The 17,396-nt window shown below is 43.7% G+C and overlaps 1 protein-coding gene across 1 annotated transcript in view; it reads left to right on the top strand.

Annotated features, from left to right (window-relative positions):
- The window catches only part of RP1 (RP1 axonemal microtubule associated), a 668,735-nt gene that overhangs the window by 147,978 nt on the left and 503,361 nt on the right, over nucleotides 1–17,396 (top strand). The window contains exons 10-14 of the mRNA XM_088469748.1: nucleotides 950–1,026; nucleotides 1,116–1,147; nucleotides 1,243–1,372; nucleotides 3,427–3,530; nucleotides 6,382–6,558. Of these exons, the coding sequence (XP_088325874.1) occupies nucleotides 950–1,026; nucleotides 1,116–1,147; nucleotides 1,243–1,372; nucleotides 3,427–3,530; nucleotides 6,382–6,558 (520 nt within the window). The remainder of the gene's footprint in view (nucleotides 1–949; nucleotides 1,027–1,115; nucleotides 1,148–1,242; nucleotides 1,373–3,426; nucleotides 3,531–6,381; nucleotides 6,559–17,396) is intronic.

Raw genomic sequence — 17,396 nt, 5'->3', positions numbered from 1 at the left:
CTTCTGTGTTATACCTGTAAAAAACAGGTTAAATGTAAAAAAAAAAAATTACGTAGGGTCCCCCCCCCAAAACCATAACCTGCCCTGAACTGCTCAGCCAGTCCTGGTTCCTAAAATTATGGGGAACAAAATGAGTAGGGTTCCCCCATAATTTAGGATCCAGCACCAGGGCAGTGCTGGTTTTAAATATAGCAGGGAAAAAATGCATAGGAGTCCCCCTATATTTACAGTGGAGGTATGGTGCTGGCTGCCTGCTAGCACTTGTAGTTCCACAAGTGCAAAAGGGCAGGCACGCTGGCAGTTCCACTGTAAAATACAATAGTTTATAACTATTTTCCACATTATTGCCCCCTTACCCACAGCCCAGGGGTTCTGAGAAGAGCCCCAGGCTTCAGCCCAAGCATGGGGTTTCGGGAGAGGGGGACCCCATCTTGGGGGGTCCCCACCTCCCCTGAGATCCCCGGCTTGGGCTGACCAACTTGGGGTGTGAATGCTTTGGCCATGGAGCCCTGGTGATAGGATCACCTGGCTGTGGCATTACACCCCAGTCGGTTTGGGTCCGGTGCTGGTTTTAAATATAAGGGGATCTCTTCGCATTTTTCCCCCCTATATTTAAACCAGCACTGGCCTTGCAGCCAAGTGCTGGTTCTTAAATTACTGGAGAACCCTACTCATTTTGTACCTAGTAATTTTAGAAACCAGGACTGGCTGAGCAGACCGGGGCTGGTTATGCTTTTGGGGGGGGGCTGCATCTGCATCATGAAGAACATGCCTAAACTCACCCAAGATTGCCATCTCAACCAAACACGATTCTAAGTATATTTACCCCTTAGTCTTATCTGTATTATGCAATACAGTATATGAAGGTTGCATCTACAGAAACAGTCACAGGGGTGATACTATGCTTGTGTCGAATACATTTAAAACTCCTATGATGTGTTCTACCTAGGTGGCTTGATGAAGGAGAGGAAGATGGAAAAATTGTAAGGAACCTATCCATCTCAGATGAAGCTGACTTCCCAGCCAGTAAGCATCCAAACAAAATATGAACATGTTTCCCTATAATATGCAAGAGAAAATTTGTATTTACTGATATAATGTTTTCAATTCAACAGGACACGAACTTGAAGTCAAGAAAAATGAAGTGGTAAAGGAAATATGTCAATGTTTATGATCATACAGTTTTTTTATGAGACCAGTATTATAGGGCTGATTATTTGTTTTTTATATTTCTTCTGTCAGTGGAATGCTGAGAAATGGAAGTATCAGCATGAGAACAGTATACAGCTCTACTGCAAAGCAACAAGGAAATTCCTCCGGCTCACACCAGACGGCGGAGTGGATGCTCTTGGGAACAAGAAGGATAAATATGGTACAGTTACTCTAAGACTCATATGAACAAATGTTTTTGCATGGGACGTGGCACCAAGAGAAAAGCGACTTTAGATACATATACAACATTAGAGGTGGTTCCCCTTTGTACTGTACTACCATTAGCTAAAAACCAAAAGGAGCCATTTTCAATCTCAACAGAAAACCTAGGAAGACTTGAACACACATTATATATAGCTAGCCCATCCAGATTAAGGTGTCAAATAAAACCAAAGCTAGCTCTTCCAGATGTATCAAACCTTCTACAAGGGACAAGTAGTGTAGTGCCCATAGCAACTAATCAGCTTGTAGTTATCAATTATAAAGTATATTCCATGAAATGATAGCTAGAAGCTGATTAGTTGCTATGGGCAACTTCTCTACCTGTCTACTTTAGAAAGATCAATAACCAGGAGAATGTTGGTTATTCAGAGATAGTATTGGCTGAGGATTATATTTCCCAATGGACTGTGGCCGTTAAAAGTCGAATTGATCAGTTACTATGGATTTGCGGAATTACTATATAAGCCTATGGTTTTGTGGTACGTATGTGTTAGATTAAAGCAGTATGATACTAGCTGCGCTATACCACTGCCACAAATGCTAACAAAGGCTGATATACTGCTGAACATTCAGTGGTATATGTTTTCCCCTCCCTGGTCCTTGCACTCAGTATGATTGTGATGTTTTATTATTTCAAATTATTATATCTTTCTATGGTAAGTCTTAGAAATAAAGTTTATATTCTGTTACGACAGATAATTATTAGGTGTGATAAATACTCACCCCACAGCAGTACTGAGCACAAGGGTTTTGGCTGTAGTGCAGCCCAGTAAAGGAGCTGCATTAGTGTGGAGTAGTACCTGGTATTCACTAGGAAAACTGGGCCTGAATTAGAGATGTTTAGTGCACATCTCCGATGGTTGATGGACTGCGCATGTGAAGGAGGTGTACTGCGCATATGCAGCCCTACGTCTGTGAGTTCGCTCGCTGAGCCTCATAGGCGCTGCCTGACTGACAGGCAGTAGCATTAAGGAGGTGGAGCAGGGGTGTTCTCGGGCAGCCCCCGTTTTCCGGGAGGGAGGAGGCCAGGATCTGCATGGGTGCCAGGACCCAGTCAGGCTGCGGTAAGCTTTAGCTACCACAGCCTGGTCGAAGGGACAACTATCGTCGCGATTGTTCCGATGGTGATCCCAGGCTGCGACCTTGTCTGACACCTCCTTCTGCATTTGCATTTTAAATGGATGGAATTGCACAGCCAGTTGTGTGCGTCTGTACAATTCCGTCCTCTGAATCAGGCCCTGTGTCTCAGCATCCCTAGTCAAAGTTCACCCTAGTATGGTCTATCAGTAACTACAGTACATTTGCAACACATAGCACCACTTGTTTTCTCTCCATTCTAATCAGAAAAAATGGATTCAGATGGAATCGATAAATTATTCCTTGGACACAATACAGAATATTCATCCAAATGTGCAGATTTAGGGTGGAGTCGCATGAAATGTTCTAATATTTACATATCAATAATGTTTTGTGGATTGCAAATACATTTTTTGTAAAAAATTTTTTAGATATATAAAAATAATACCTGACTATTATCAGCGGTGGAATGTTGATCAGTAATTTAGGGAGGGCTAGGGAAGTCTGCGCGTGCGATTGGTCCTATCATGTTCAGTACACGAATGTAAAATGTAATTATATAGATTAATGCTGGAATATTTGACAATTATTTAGGAAAAAATAGAAAAAAATTGCATTTCTTCTAGCGTAAAGGGATGGAAAAAAAGAAAAACAACTTGCAGTGATAAATTTGATAGATTTTGTTGTAGCCGTCACCTCCACTATCCCTAACAGCCTCAATAGGGGCTTACATGAAATAATATTTATGTTGTATATTTCCAATAAGTGTCTGCATGCAGCCCTCTTTATGTAGGCACTTAAGTAGTACTGAATTTTAACATAATAGGACAGCAATGTTGGTATTACAGTGTTTGTACAAGTACTGGAGTTTATAATACATTATAATACAATTCAAACTTTTCTAAAAACATGCAGGTTTTTTTGATGTATTGGTAAAAAGAGGAAAGGTTCGTGTTTTCAGAAGTCATCACATCAGACAGCTTGCTTTGGCAATAGACAAGGGAAAAGTCACTTCAATGGTATGAAGAATTCATTTTAAAACAATATAAAAGAAATTGTTTGCAGTCTACCATGAAATGTGTTTTGTTTAGCTTTTTAAGCACATTGTGTAAAAAATATTCTCTACAGACCCCATTGACAACAGTTCTATTTTTTCTCAGCATAATGTTGTTTATTAGAATTCTTAAAAAACGTGACAGTGTTAGCTGTGTATAAACTGTCTAATGTAATTGTATGCAGTAAGGATATCATATTATTACTATAGTGATAAATTAGTTATGACTCCTGTGTAAGGTAATCCAAAATACATTCTGGGGCTGATTTGGAGCAAATTAAAAAGAGAAACAAGTAACTTTGTACCTGGAACAAACCATGTTGCAATGCAAGGGGTGCAAATACATGTATTTTTCTTGGCATGCAGGGTAAATACTGGCTGCTTTTGCATGTAGCCTAGTGCCAGAGCAGGTTTCTGTGCCGTCCTGTGCCGGCCACGCTCCCTAACATCTGACTTCATTATGTTATGCTATTGGAGCGGGTCGCCGCCACAGGGAAGTGGAGCACTGTCTGCAGTGCCCTTAGGATGCGCCAAGCAGCTCTACAGGCTGGTGCTCTGGAGAAGCGGTACTGGCTGCAGGGTGTCATACCACTGCCCATGATGGGAAAATGTTATATGCATAACCGTATAAAGAAACATATTAGGGTTCATATGCTAATTTACATTAGGGGCAACATTTTAGGTGAACCACAGCAGCCAATTGGAAACAATATTTTATCTTTCTAGGGAACGTTCAAAAGTAAAGCAAGTGTCTAATTAGCTGATATGGTCTAGTGCACCCACCTTCTAACAGATCCTAATTTGGTAATACTGTAGGCATGGCTGATTGAATTTGGGTGGTAGTCATTAGACAAGTTTGGGTGTGGTTAGAGGGGAATATGGGAGTCCTGCTTTTGCTTATTGAAATGTTGGTAATCAGTCATGTAAATGTAACGATAGTTAATGAGCCCTTCTGTGTGTCATTTGCTAACGATAAAGCTTTCATGGAGAGGCTTGATTAGTGCACACTCTCCCGGATCATGTGAAGTGGGCAGTACTGACCACCGATGACCCAATTTGGGTTGAGTCCCATTATCATGGCCCTGCCCCCACTTCACAATAATGATAATTGTGGCATTGTAGAGTGGGGGACGGGGCCACGATGACACAATGTGTCGCCGATACGCCTCCAGCATTGCCTACTTCTGATGTGGTACACCCTCCTCAGTGCCGCCCAGGCTGCCCACTCCCGGAGCGGGACGTCCAAAGGTCGGCAAGTATGGTGCACACACTCCAAATGAATATGTATATTTACCCTTTTCACATTAATCTACTGTAATATTTTGAGACAGCTGAAAACTATAACTTTCCTGTTTTTATCTTAAAATACTACCTGTTCCAACCTATCTTTTAAATATAGAGATTGGCTTTACATACATTTACAAACGTGTGCAAACTGAGTCTACTACATTTCATTTACATATAGAATACTGGCCTTTTTACTGGCTTGTTTCAGTGTGCTGGGGGGGAATTGTTTTTGTGTCTTCTCTTGTTTATTTTAAGCCTATAAGCTTATAAATTGATTGAGATAGATAGATAGATAGATAGATAGATAGATAGATAGATAGATAGATAGATAGATAGATAGATAGATAGTATTTGCAGCTCCAGAGAAGATAAAGGCAACAACATAGAAATATATAGAAATGTAGTTTATCACCAGTCTCAGAGGTATCATACATATTGCCCATAAAAGTTGTTGTTCCCTAATGGCACTTATAAATCTGAAGCACTGCAGGTTGGTTGTAAATTAACCATAAATTATTTGTATAGGCTCCTTTGCAAACTGGAAAAGTTTAAAGGCTTCTTCTATTGTTATGTCATGTGCCTATATTTAAGCTTGGATCTAAATTTATCTATAGATTAGTGTGGTTCTGGCAGTCAATAGAGCAAATATTTTCTCCTTACGTATAACTAAACATGAGCCCTAGATATAGGTGGTTCATGGTGCTCCATGGAGAATGCTAACCATATCACTGCACCAAAGCACTGTGCACAGACTACAGACGTCTCCTTAGATAATGTTTAAGGGAAGAGTTATTAGAGAGCCTATAAGTTACGCGACATGAAAACATTTTGACACCAATTTAGCTTTTGACTGTAAACAGATCATTACTGCGACTCTCAGTGAAATAATATATATGCTATTTAGGTGCATTTCGTTGTGGAACAACATTAATAAGCACATATAAACAAATAAAAAGGTGAAATTGTAAAGCTGTCATAACCAAAAAAAGATAGCAGCAGTTTTCCTATTGCCTGGAGTTACATAACATGTAAATGGTGCCCCAAGCCAATCTATTGTAGGTGAAAAAAATGCACATTTTAAGTACCTAAAGTGGCGGTGCAAATGTTTTAGCAGTACACTCTATGTGAAATTCTGTCACTGACTAAGAGTCTACATGCTTCATTTTCTAGTTTTGAGTTTATCTGTAATGTTAATGTCAAAACCAAAACATGTACATGGAGTTATTGTGACAGTTTACATGTGTAATAATTGTTAAATAGGCTTTGACATACAAAGGGCAGCACTGGAAAAAATTAGTGGGGGGAAAGTAATTATAAACTTATTACCAACTTAACACTTTGATGTATTGGGCAAAACATAAAAAGCTCTATTGATGCCATAAATGGCAATAGAGATTTTTGCTCTTTGATAAAGCAGCCCCTAAGTCTGTGAAAAGTGTTCCTGACCAATAGCAAAGTGTTCATGGACATAACTTACAAGTGTGGACAAGTTTGTTATACTGTACTTTAATACTGTTACTTTTATATAGGAAAACAGCGGAATTCTATGTGAACTCGAGGTTCATATTCAGGTTAACCGATGTATTACTTTGGAGTCTACCAGAATACCGGGTATGACCATTTCCTTTAACAAGGACGGAGAACCAGCAGACGATGACATTAGAAGTTATGCTGAATTATCCACAGAATTTGCTGCACATGTTAAGGTACATTGTATCATTATATTAATGTATTACATTAAAACTTATTTATAATTGGACAGTCAGGTTTTAAGATGTCTGATGATAAAGTAATAGTGTATTTTGATTTTGAAAAAAGCCAAAGGATCCATTTCTAGGTTAAAGTGTATTGTGAGGCTATGATGAGCACAATCCAATCTCCTGATCCTAATGCCTGAACTCCAGTGAAAATGTATTATATAATGCGAAAACTTATCTTCTCACTTAGGGGTTTATGTACTAATAATCATGGACCAGTCAGTCCCAAGCAAGAAAGAAACAATGTATAAAGCAGCTTTAGGAATCAGGGAGTGGATACAAGTAACACGTTCACTGTCTGTAACTAATTGTACAATCAAATATTTATTGCTAAAAGCAGGTTAAATATAATTTCTAAAACATACACCCACTGACAATAGTTAATAAAAAGTTCAAGAGCATCCAAAAGGTAAGATGTTAATACCATGCAAAATCACAACATTGTAGAGGCAGTCCTCTCTCACAGACGATTAATAGAAGGATTATGCCGCAGTCTGAGATGATACCTGTAAAGTCTCGTCACAAATACTTTTCACAGCGGCTGCACGTTTAGGTCTCAAGTCCTCAGGATTTATAGAGACCAAGCTCAACCCACATTGTTATCTATCCATATCGTCAGGGATATTTTAATTTTTAATGAAAATATCCCTGCTATGTACAAAGAGGAACTCGCAGAGATAGTGGTTGCGTTAACCGCTGTCTCTGCAAGTTATATCCCCGGCAAATTGTAGAAGTCTTTCACAGAAGTAAAAGACTTCTCCAGGGGGATGCTGACACTGCCCATGTGCACAGTGTCAGCTCCCGGAGCTGGCCGGGGGCTGCGGGGGAGGGATCGAAGGATCTCTCTCCTGTTTGTAAATCTCCATAGGCTGATACTAGTTTACACTATCTGAAGAAGGTGTAAACTACCGGGGCCAAACTCTGAAAAGCTTCGCTTTTTGGAGTTTAGTACATAGAAATCAGATCGTAGTCCCCATTGATAATAATGGGAACTGGGATCTGCAGCGCTAATTAGCACTTTGCTGGAGATTTCTGTGAAATCTCCTGCATTGTGCTATTAGTATATAGGGACAATACACAAAATGATGCAGAAACTGCAGTTTCTGCATAAGTTTATGTAAAAAACAACTTAATACATAGGATCCATAATGGCTTAAAAAATATGCATTTTACCTGCAGACTGCTGAGGGTTTCTTCACCCCTGTGCTGAGGCCATTTTTCAATGTGTACACTCGATACATAAACCACTTATGCAGTACACATACTGTACAAAGTATACTTTTTTATACTCGTAAGACTTTGTATTTTCAGAAACTACTATTAGTGTTTTTGCTTATTCTAACACGTCAAACAAAATGTTACCGAAACACAGATGATCATCAGACGATAACTGCTCAATAACAATAACCGCTCTGTGTGTTTTCTGTAGCACAGGTTAATAAGTACTGACAGACCCAATTGTTTCCAAAACCAGGGGCATGCAATTTATTTTAATATGAGATGGGGACTGTATGAAGGGGAGGGAGAGGGCTTTGTAGCTGAAACAATGACAGACGTGGTTTGCAGAAATGCATTGTGTGGATTGGTTCTAAAATATGCAAGGGCAGTGATGTTAAAGTAATGGCAGGTGTGCATACACACTTAGTGACCGATATGTCTGGCCACAGGAACAGCTAGTGACATCATTGGTGGGAGTTCCTGTGGCCAGCATATGGGTCAGTCAGTTGTCTGTGCACACAGGCAGATGTGAAAGATATATTGCGTTGTTTACAAATATATTGGGTGTATACACTGGTCGATGGCCGGGAGGATATACTGTATAGTTCGTCGGCTCTACAAACAATATATTGGCCAGTGTGTACCCAGCATAACTGAAATGACTGCACTAGCAGCATTTCAGTCTGTTCAGCTGCGTATCCACTTGCTGATTAAAATGAGCGATTGAACAATAACGATATAGTTATTGTGCATGAATCGGGCAAGAAAATTTCGAAAATGACCAGCAATGCGCGCTCCCGCTGGTCATTTTCGACATCAGTCCATCGCCTGAACATGCTGGTTAGGGATGAGGGAGGGTGCCTACACTGAGCGACATATCATTCAGTGTAGGCACTGCGGGGGAAGAGGAATGACTGTACGATTACAATGTTGTAATCGTACTGTCGTTCCACTATCTGCTAGTGGCAGGGGTGTATTTATAGTGGGTGCAGGGTGTGCGGGGAACACGGGCCCCTGGGTCCAGGGGGGCCCGCACCACACACCCTGCACCCATAAAACTTACCTCTCCGGAGTCCCATGTCGGCTTCGGTGTCTGTGCCTGTAAAAATTGCCATTTTCCCATTGTTTGCACATGCGTATTACAGGGAAAATGGCCACCGCAGCCATTTTCCCAATGACCTGTGCATGCGCTACAGACTCTGGGCACACGCTAGTGCCCAGAGTCTATAAGTGCGGCGCTGGCCGCGCACCCCTCAGTGCGCAGCCGGCCACCGGACAGAGAGGAGGGGGCCATGTCAGAGACTGCACACGGGACCCCTCCTCTCTAGAAATGCCCCTGGCTAGTGGATATGCACCTAAGTATCAAGGCACTGTTCTAGAGATGTGGGAGGAGCTTCAGCTATCTGTGATGAAGTTGGGAGATAACGCTTTGCTTTTTAGTGAACCTGCTGTGATATATCAGCTTGACACCGAACAGTGGGCCTGATTCAGACCCGTTCGCGAGCGCTGAGCGCTCACAAGCGGGTCGATGTTGGCCCAGTGCGCATGCGCGAGACCCGGATAGGGGTCTCGCTACAAAGGGGGCGTGCTGTCGATGGGGAGTGACAGCACGCCCCCTTTGGTGGGCGTGCTGGGGACATGGCTGCCCAGACGGAGGCATTCCCATGGGAACGCCTACCGTCTGGGGCGGCCCCACTGACATCACAAGTGATGTCAGTGGGAGTGCTCTCAGCTCTGATAGAGCCGAAAGCACTCCAGGGCTTGCGGAAATGAGACCCTACCACAAGGGTCTCGTCGCAAGCCCGATGGTCGCGATGGTCTTGACCATCGCAACCATCTTCCTGGCCGCTCGCTATAGCTGTGGGTGGCCATCCACAGCTCTAAAAATTAAAAGGGATGGTCCTGATTCAGAGCGAGCACTCTGTCAGAGCATCCGGCTCTGAATCAGGGCCTGTTTATCCACCTTCATGGATAATATCATACTTACCTACTCTCCCAGAAAGTGGCGGGAGGCTCCCAAATATCCAGGTATGCCCCTGCTCCACCAGAAGAGTGTCCTGATCTCCAGCATCCCACCCATTTTCCTAGTGAAGTGGGCAGGATGGGTAGATAATTGCCAGGAATCGCGGCTCCATATGCAAGGGGAGGGGCTAAATGATGCTAAATGAATACTTTATCCCCGCCCCTCCTCACGGCCCTACAATTCAATGCAGTTCCCTGTGACAGGGTGGGGCTTAATGACATAAGAGCCCGTCCCCACCAATAGATGTGGCCAGCTGCGTCTCCTCTCCGGGCTTCTCGCAGAGAGGAGATATAAAAAGTGGGCAACTATAGATAATATATGAAAATTAAAATGATGGGATCTAGTGATCCTTTAAATATGTATGTGACCCCTAACAGTATACAATTGTATTAATTATTTTATATAGACATGTAAAAATATATATGTGTATATTGTTGTAAAGTAAATATATGTATTAGTAGGTAGCTTATATATAAAGATATTATAGAAATGTAACGTGTTATATATTTTGTATGCATGCATGTTAAAACAAACATTGGGGCAGTGGTTGTAAAGAAGCTCTGCAGCAGCCGGCATGCTAGGGAAAGGTCTGGAAGACCATGCGCTGGGCTGAGAAGAGGGAGAGCGTGAGACCCTGGCCAGTATAAATGTCAGGTAAGAGGAGAAGTGCAGGTGCAGGTGCAGTTACCAGGGAGAGAGAGGACTAGAGGTGCTGGACGGGTGATCTGGAGCTGAGGAGAAACTGAGATTTGTCACAGAGGGGACAAAGAAGGAATGGTGGATGGTCCGGCAGGTGTGAGAGGAGGAGAGAGAGAAACCTGGAAACCAAATAAACCTGGAGAGAGGATATGGGGGAGCAGCCTGATAGCTCTGTCCGTGAATTGAGGTACTGAGGCAAGAGACCTACACACAGGGGCGGATTGGGAATTTAAAGTGGCCCTGGAAAAAATCCTGAAAGTGGCACCATGTGCGCACCGAAGGCCCGCACCTGAAAAAGTGGTTGTGGCCTTGCAGCAAGGGGTGTGGCCACGTGTGACATGCTACATCCGCAAGCTACTCCCCTTGTTTTTATCATGCTGTGGACATGCCCACTACTGCGGGAGCTGATGGAAATGCCCCCAGCACCTCTCTCCAGTGAATAAACACAGCATGTGAATAAGTATTTTCTTACCTATATGATTTCTCTGCAACTAGGAACCTCTGAAGAAATTGTTCGTCCCTGGACAGGCAGGGTCTTGAGTTGGTTTTCACTAATCATGCAGGAGATCACATGGTCCTGAAACCGCCTGTTAGCATAGTAATAAAGCCAATGTCATCAACATACAACAGAGGCTCTCACCAGCACCATCCCCCTGTCACTCTCCAAAACTATCCACCTGGGTCTCGCCAATACATCCCACTGTCCAGCTGCAGCTACTCTTTGCCCCCAGGGCCATCTCCTTTTTGCCCCAGCACCATCTACTTTGTGCTGCCAGTGTCAACCATCTCCCTACATCACAATATCCTCCCACAGCACAGCAAAACCCTCTCCCCTCACAGCACTCCTCACAGCCCCCTTCATCACAGCCCTTCACACCACAGCCCCCCTCATAGCACTGCCCTCCACAGCTCAGCCCCCTCATCACAGCCCTTCACACCACAAAATAACCCCATCCCACACAGACAGATCACCTCTCCCTAGTTCAGCAGTACCCCCCTCCCACCACAGACAGATCATCTCTATTCTCATCATTAATCATTCCCCTCCCCCAGGGCCCCCACCCCAGACATCCCTCTCTCTAAGCTCCATCTCCCAGCCCCATTGCCCTCATCTCATCATGAATTTTAATAAAAATATATTTTATATAGCCTGTACTATTAATATACCCCACCGCACAGACTACTGCTGCATTAAATCAGATACAATATTGCAACCCTCAACCAACCTAACCCCCCACAAAAAAAGTTAGTTTATAAAACATCATGACACATTTACATTATATCCCAAACCTACCTCCCCTACCAAATATGATTACTCCCCCCCTGATAATTTACACCTCCTAACCCACCTCACCCTGATCATTTACACCTCCTAACCCCCCTCACACCCCACCAATAATTTACACCTCCTAACCCCCCCTCACCCTGATCATTTACACCTTCTAACCCCCCTCACACCCCACCAATAATTTACACCTCCTAACCCACCTCACCCCCCCTGATAATTTACACCTCCTAACCCACCACAGCCCCCTGATAATTTACACCACCTCACCCCCCCTGATGATTTACACCTCCTCACCCCCCCTGATAATTTACACCTCCTAACCCACCTCACCCCCCTGATAATTTACACCTCCTCACCCCCCCTGATAATTTATACCTCCTAACCCACCTCACCCCCTGATAATTTACACCTCCTAACCCCCCTCACCCTGATCATTTACACCTTATAACCCCCCTCACACCCCACCAATAATTTACACCTCCTAACCCACCTCACCCGCCACTGATAATTTACACCACCACAGTCCCCTGATAATTTACACCTCCTAACCCCCCTCACCCTGATCATTTACACCTCCTAACCCCCCCTCACCCTGATAATTTACACCTCCTAACCCACCTCAGCCCCCTGATAATTTACACCACCACAGCCCCCTGATACTTTACACCTCCTAAGCCCCTGATAATTTACACCACCTCAGTCCCCTGATAATTTACACCACCTCACCCCCCTGATAATTTACACCTCCTAACCCACCTCAGCCCCCTGATAATTTACACCTCCTAACTCCCCCTGATAATTTACACCTCCTAACCCCCCCTGATTTTTTATTTATTTATTACCAGTTATTTATATAGCGCACACATATTCCACAGCGCTTTACAGAGAGAATATTTGACCATTCACATCAGTCCCTGCCCCAGTGGAGCTCACACTCTATGGCCCTCATTCAGAGCCGCTCGTTAACAGCAGTACGCTCGTTGCGTTCCGATGTTGACTAACCGCGCATGCGTCGGTGTTACACTGCGCATGTGCGTACGGCAGATTGTGAGCTTTTTTTGACTCGTTCCTAAAATAGCGTACAGGAAGTGACATGTCAAATGTGATTGACAGAACAGGGCATTTTAGGGTGTTGACGGGGGTGGAGATGGACAAACGCAGGCGTGGCGAGGCGTTTTTGGGGCGTACATACATTAGCAGATGCGAGCGTAAAATGTGTTCGGACCGACTCATACGTCACTGGATGATCCTCTTTCACTTCAAAATGCTCGCACAGCTTAGGGTCTGGATTACTCGACCACATTGGCGATGGCCTTCTCCTCCGTCCCGGGACTCCTCGATGTTGTTGCGATTAATCGCGGGAGGGCAGAAAAGCAATTAGTGTTGTATTGAAAACCGGCTTGGTATGTGCTTGGAAAGCAGTTTTTTGGGATAGCACAAAACCGTACGCAGGTGGAACTCAGAGATGCTAATGTCAGGATGACACAATCAATTTGCGTACATTTGTGGGGGTTTATTTTGGCCTCAATTTGGTGGTTAGGGCCTATTGTAACAATAATGTCATCATGTTTTAATTTTCTCACCATTTTATTTGTGCCTCTTGAATTTGCCTCGTTATATGAATTTTTAAACGTTCCTTAAAGAGCCCTTTTTTTTTTTTTTTGGCCAGTTTTTGCCTTTTGGGCCAGGATTAAATGTAACCCATTTGTACAATAATTTCACAATCCAATGTCAGATTTTTTGTTTCAATTTATTGCTCAAACAAATAAAAAAACAAATAAAATATTGGGGACATATTTTTTGGCCAAAGATATGTTCCAAAATCAAACAAATTGGCCCAACATAACTGTTGACATAAACATACAACAAAAACAAAAAAACATTTCACAAGAAAGGAGAGGGAAGTTTTGACCAGAAAGGAATATGAGCCAAGCACAGAAGGATTGTGGGAAAAGTCACCATTGCTGTCACCGTTTTTTCACCCGTTTGGATGGGGGAGGGAGGGCGCCAGACCGGGTCCGGGATGTCATCGGGCTGGCCTGTCCAGAGGCAGATGTTGTGGCCTCTGGACTAGGCACAGGGCTAGGCACATTTGGAGGATTGGCTGATGTTGTGCCAGAGGTGGAGGATCCTGATGTTCCGGCAGGAAGGGAGGTCGGCTCCACCATGTGCTGGCGAACGAGCTGCTCCAGGGCATTGGCGATGCGGATGTTGGCCCTGGTATTTTCCGCCAGGGCCTGACCAATGGTCACGTTGGCCGCAGCATTTTGCTCCAGGGCCTCAGCCACCCGTAGCAGACTGGCGTCCATCCTCTGCAGAATCTCCGTATGGAAATCCGATTTGAAATTGAGTTCTGTGAGGAGGGACACTGCCTGCGAGGGGGATTGCCCTGGACTGGCTTCTGCAGGGTCCTCAGCCGGATGTACTGGTTCCTCCCCTGCCGAGCCAGCAGAAATTCGGCGGCCAAGGCTCCCCTCTGGAGCAGACTCATCCGCCTGTGTCTCTGTTAGGAAAAAAGAGAAAAGCCTCACATTAGAATCTACATATTGGCACAATAACATTTCTGAGTTGATGACATAAAAAGATTTACCTGGGACAACATGAGGAGCCGCAAAGTCTGGCATGTCCGTATCCATGTTGGACACGCCAAACACCTCCACAGGCTGCACACACCCCTGTGCCAGCTCTTCTAAATCCGTCAACTCCAATGACACAGGGGTGGGACCCCCACCTGTCCCCCTTGCATTCCTAGCCCTGTCCGCGAGTTTTTGCTTTAGGCGATATTTGAAGTCGCCCCATCTGTGGGAAAAAATGGAAGCCATTATCCTTTGGTTTAAAATGGTGTTTGTTTTTAGGGGGGGCAAGGGTTTACTTACCGCCGTTTGACATCCCGGGCTAGACGGACATAATCACCCACCCTATTGACAGCAACGGCTACCTCTTCCCACATTCTCCACTTCTGGCTTAGACTCATATTCCTGTCTGCCTGTGGCAGGATGTCCACACACTTCTGTATCAAAACCTCCATCTCCTTTCTTGTGAAATGTGGCTGACTTTTTTTTTTTGGCCGCTTTGGCTGGAATACTCGGCCCAGCAGCCTCTTCCATGTCATCCTCCTCACCTATTTGTGTAAATTTTCAGAATTCACAAAATCACAACTTGCCCAATCTTATGTTTCAAATTAATCATTGATACAAAATGCATGAAAGACTTACCGCCTGACTCTTGGGCATTGTTTCCCTGGTCTGTCGCCATGTCTGAGGTCCAAACAAGAAATACACCAGAATTTTAATGTGTTTTCGTGACGTATTTATACATGCGTCCTTATTTTGCGGCCGCATCATTGATTGTGCGTCCCTATGATCCCTCCTTAATTTGTGCGGGAAACGAAACACTATTTATGGCTTGGTGTGTCTCGAGTCGAGGTGGCGTTTTTGGATTGTTGGAGGTTTCCTTGGCTGGAGTTTATTGATTGCGTATAAAGGAGTTGGCGGTTGGAGATTCTTTTGTTGGTTAGATTTGCGTTTTTATTTTCCATTCTCTTTGTTGGTTTATATTTTTTGGACCTCGTTTCTTGATTTGGTAAGTTTTGTGAAGTCTAACTTTTGATCAATTGTTGTTTCATTGTGTTTCTTCTTTTTTTTAAATTTTGGATCCATAATTTCTTCTATTTTAGTTTTTGATTATTTTCGAACCAAAAGACCTTTGCATTTGGACTCTTATATATTTGCTCTTGGTAAGTCCATTTTTTATCTTGTATTTGCGAACTAATTAGCGCATTTTTACTACTTACTCTTGTGACTTGTATTTGCGAACTAATTAGCGCATTTTTACTACTTACTCTTGTGACTTGTATTTGCGAACTAATTAGCGCATTTTAAAATGCTTAATAATCATTTTAACTTTTTTGAGGTTTCCCTTTCGCTTTTTGTGCAAACATTTCAACCCATTTTGATGTACTGTGTGAAATGTCGTTTTGCTGTTTTGCCAAATGTGTGTTTCGCATATTTTAAGTTTGGTCTAGCACAAAATTTAGAAACAAAAATGCACAGAGTGAAATGTGTCAAATAATTTTTGTGTTTAATTTTAGTTTGGACGTATCATGACAATACCCCGGCATGTAAGCAGCAATGGATGGTATCATCAAGCTAAGTTGTTTTAATTTACTTTTGGGGTGGGTCAAAAGCCTTACATTGAAATCTTTGAATTTCAGGTAGGTCTGGGGCGGATTGTTCTGGCCATGCTCCCGGAAGCCGACCAACCTCAATCTCGTCCCAGGCATAGGCATCGTAGGCATGCAAGGCCCCAGATATTTCGAACACGTGTCACCCTTTTTGGAATGCCCGATGATGAGGTTTTAAGACGCTACCGTCTACCTCCCAAAATCATCATAGACACTCTCTCATTAATAGAACGTGATCTTGAGCGGCAAATTGACAGTCCAACAGCAATACCACCACTTACGCAATTTATGGCAGTGTTACATTTCTGTGCCTCAGGATCGTTTCAAACAACGGTGGGAATAGTGGCGGGCATCTCCCAATCCTCCTTTTCCCGGATCCTGAGGGCAGTGATGGAGGCACTTTTCAAGCACCTCCATCATTTTATTCAAATGCCTTTGGATATGGGTGCTCTTAGTGTGGCCAAGGCCAATTTTTACCAAATAGCTGGCTTCCCACACATCATAGGGGTTGTGGATGGTACTCACATACCACTTCAGCCTCCAGCACGGCTGGAGGCCATATTTCGAAACTGGAAACAATATCACTCCCTGAATGTAATGGTGGTATGTGATGCCTCCCTCCAGATCCTGTCCCTGAATGCCAAATTACCCGGAAGTGCACATGACTCCTTCGTCATCCGGCAATCAGGGATATGGCACAAATTAAACAACCTACAAGCTGGTGATGCGTGGCTTCTGGGTAAGTGGAGACCTTTAGTACATAACAATGTTAAGCTTGATACACAGTGTTCCTGATGTTGTCTATTCTTTTTCACAGGAGACAGTGGATATCCTTGCATGTCCTGGCTGCTCACTCCTTATTTGGCTCCCACACCAGGCCCACAAAGTGCGTATAATTCCGCACTTACAGCCACCAGGCAAGTGGTGGAGTGCTGTATCGGCCTTTTAAAAGGCCGATTCCGATGCCTCCACCGCTCTGGTGGCGAGCTCATGTATTTGCCGGATATGGTGTCGAAAATTGTGGTCCTGTGTGGGATATTTCACAACATTGCCATAAGGAGTGGTGTCCCAATGCAGCCAGAGGATGCCTTACCTGAGGATGGCCCCCCCGAGGTTGGTCGGAGGTCAGTATGTGGGGGGGCCATACGCGATGATGTGGTGGCCAGATTTTTTAGGTAAGTTTTTACAAAACAACAGTGTTTATACCTAATGTGTTTGGGTTTGTTTGCGAACCTCTAATTTTTTGTTGTTTTTTTCACCATCTTCTGTTTGTTCACATAATCTTTGGCACTCCAACGCTCACTACTTCCTGCTACCCTTACCAAACCTGGATCTGGACATTTTGGGAATATATTATGGAACCCATATCGCAACGC

The sequence above is a fragment of the Taudactylus pleione genome, unplaced genomic scaffold (genome assembly GCF_031769625.1).
Source record: "Taudactylus pleione unplaced genomic scaffold, aTauple2 ptg000093l, whole genome shotgun sequence".
Lineage (NCBI taxonomy): Eukaryota > Metazoa > Chordata > Amphibia > Anura > Myobatrachidae > Taudactylus > Taudactylus pleione.
Note: the sequence above shows the minus strand (reverse complement) of the source record. Positions and strands in the feature narration are given on the sequence as shown.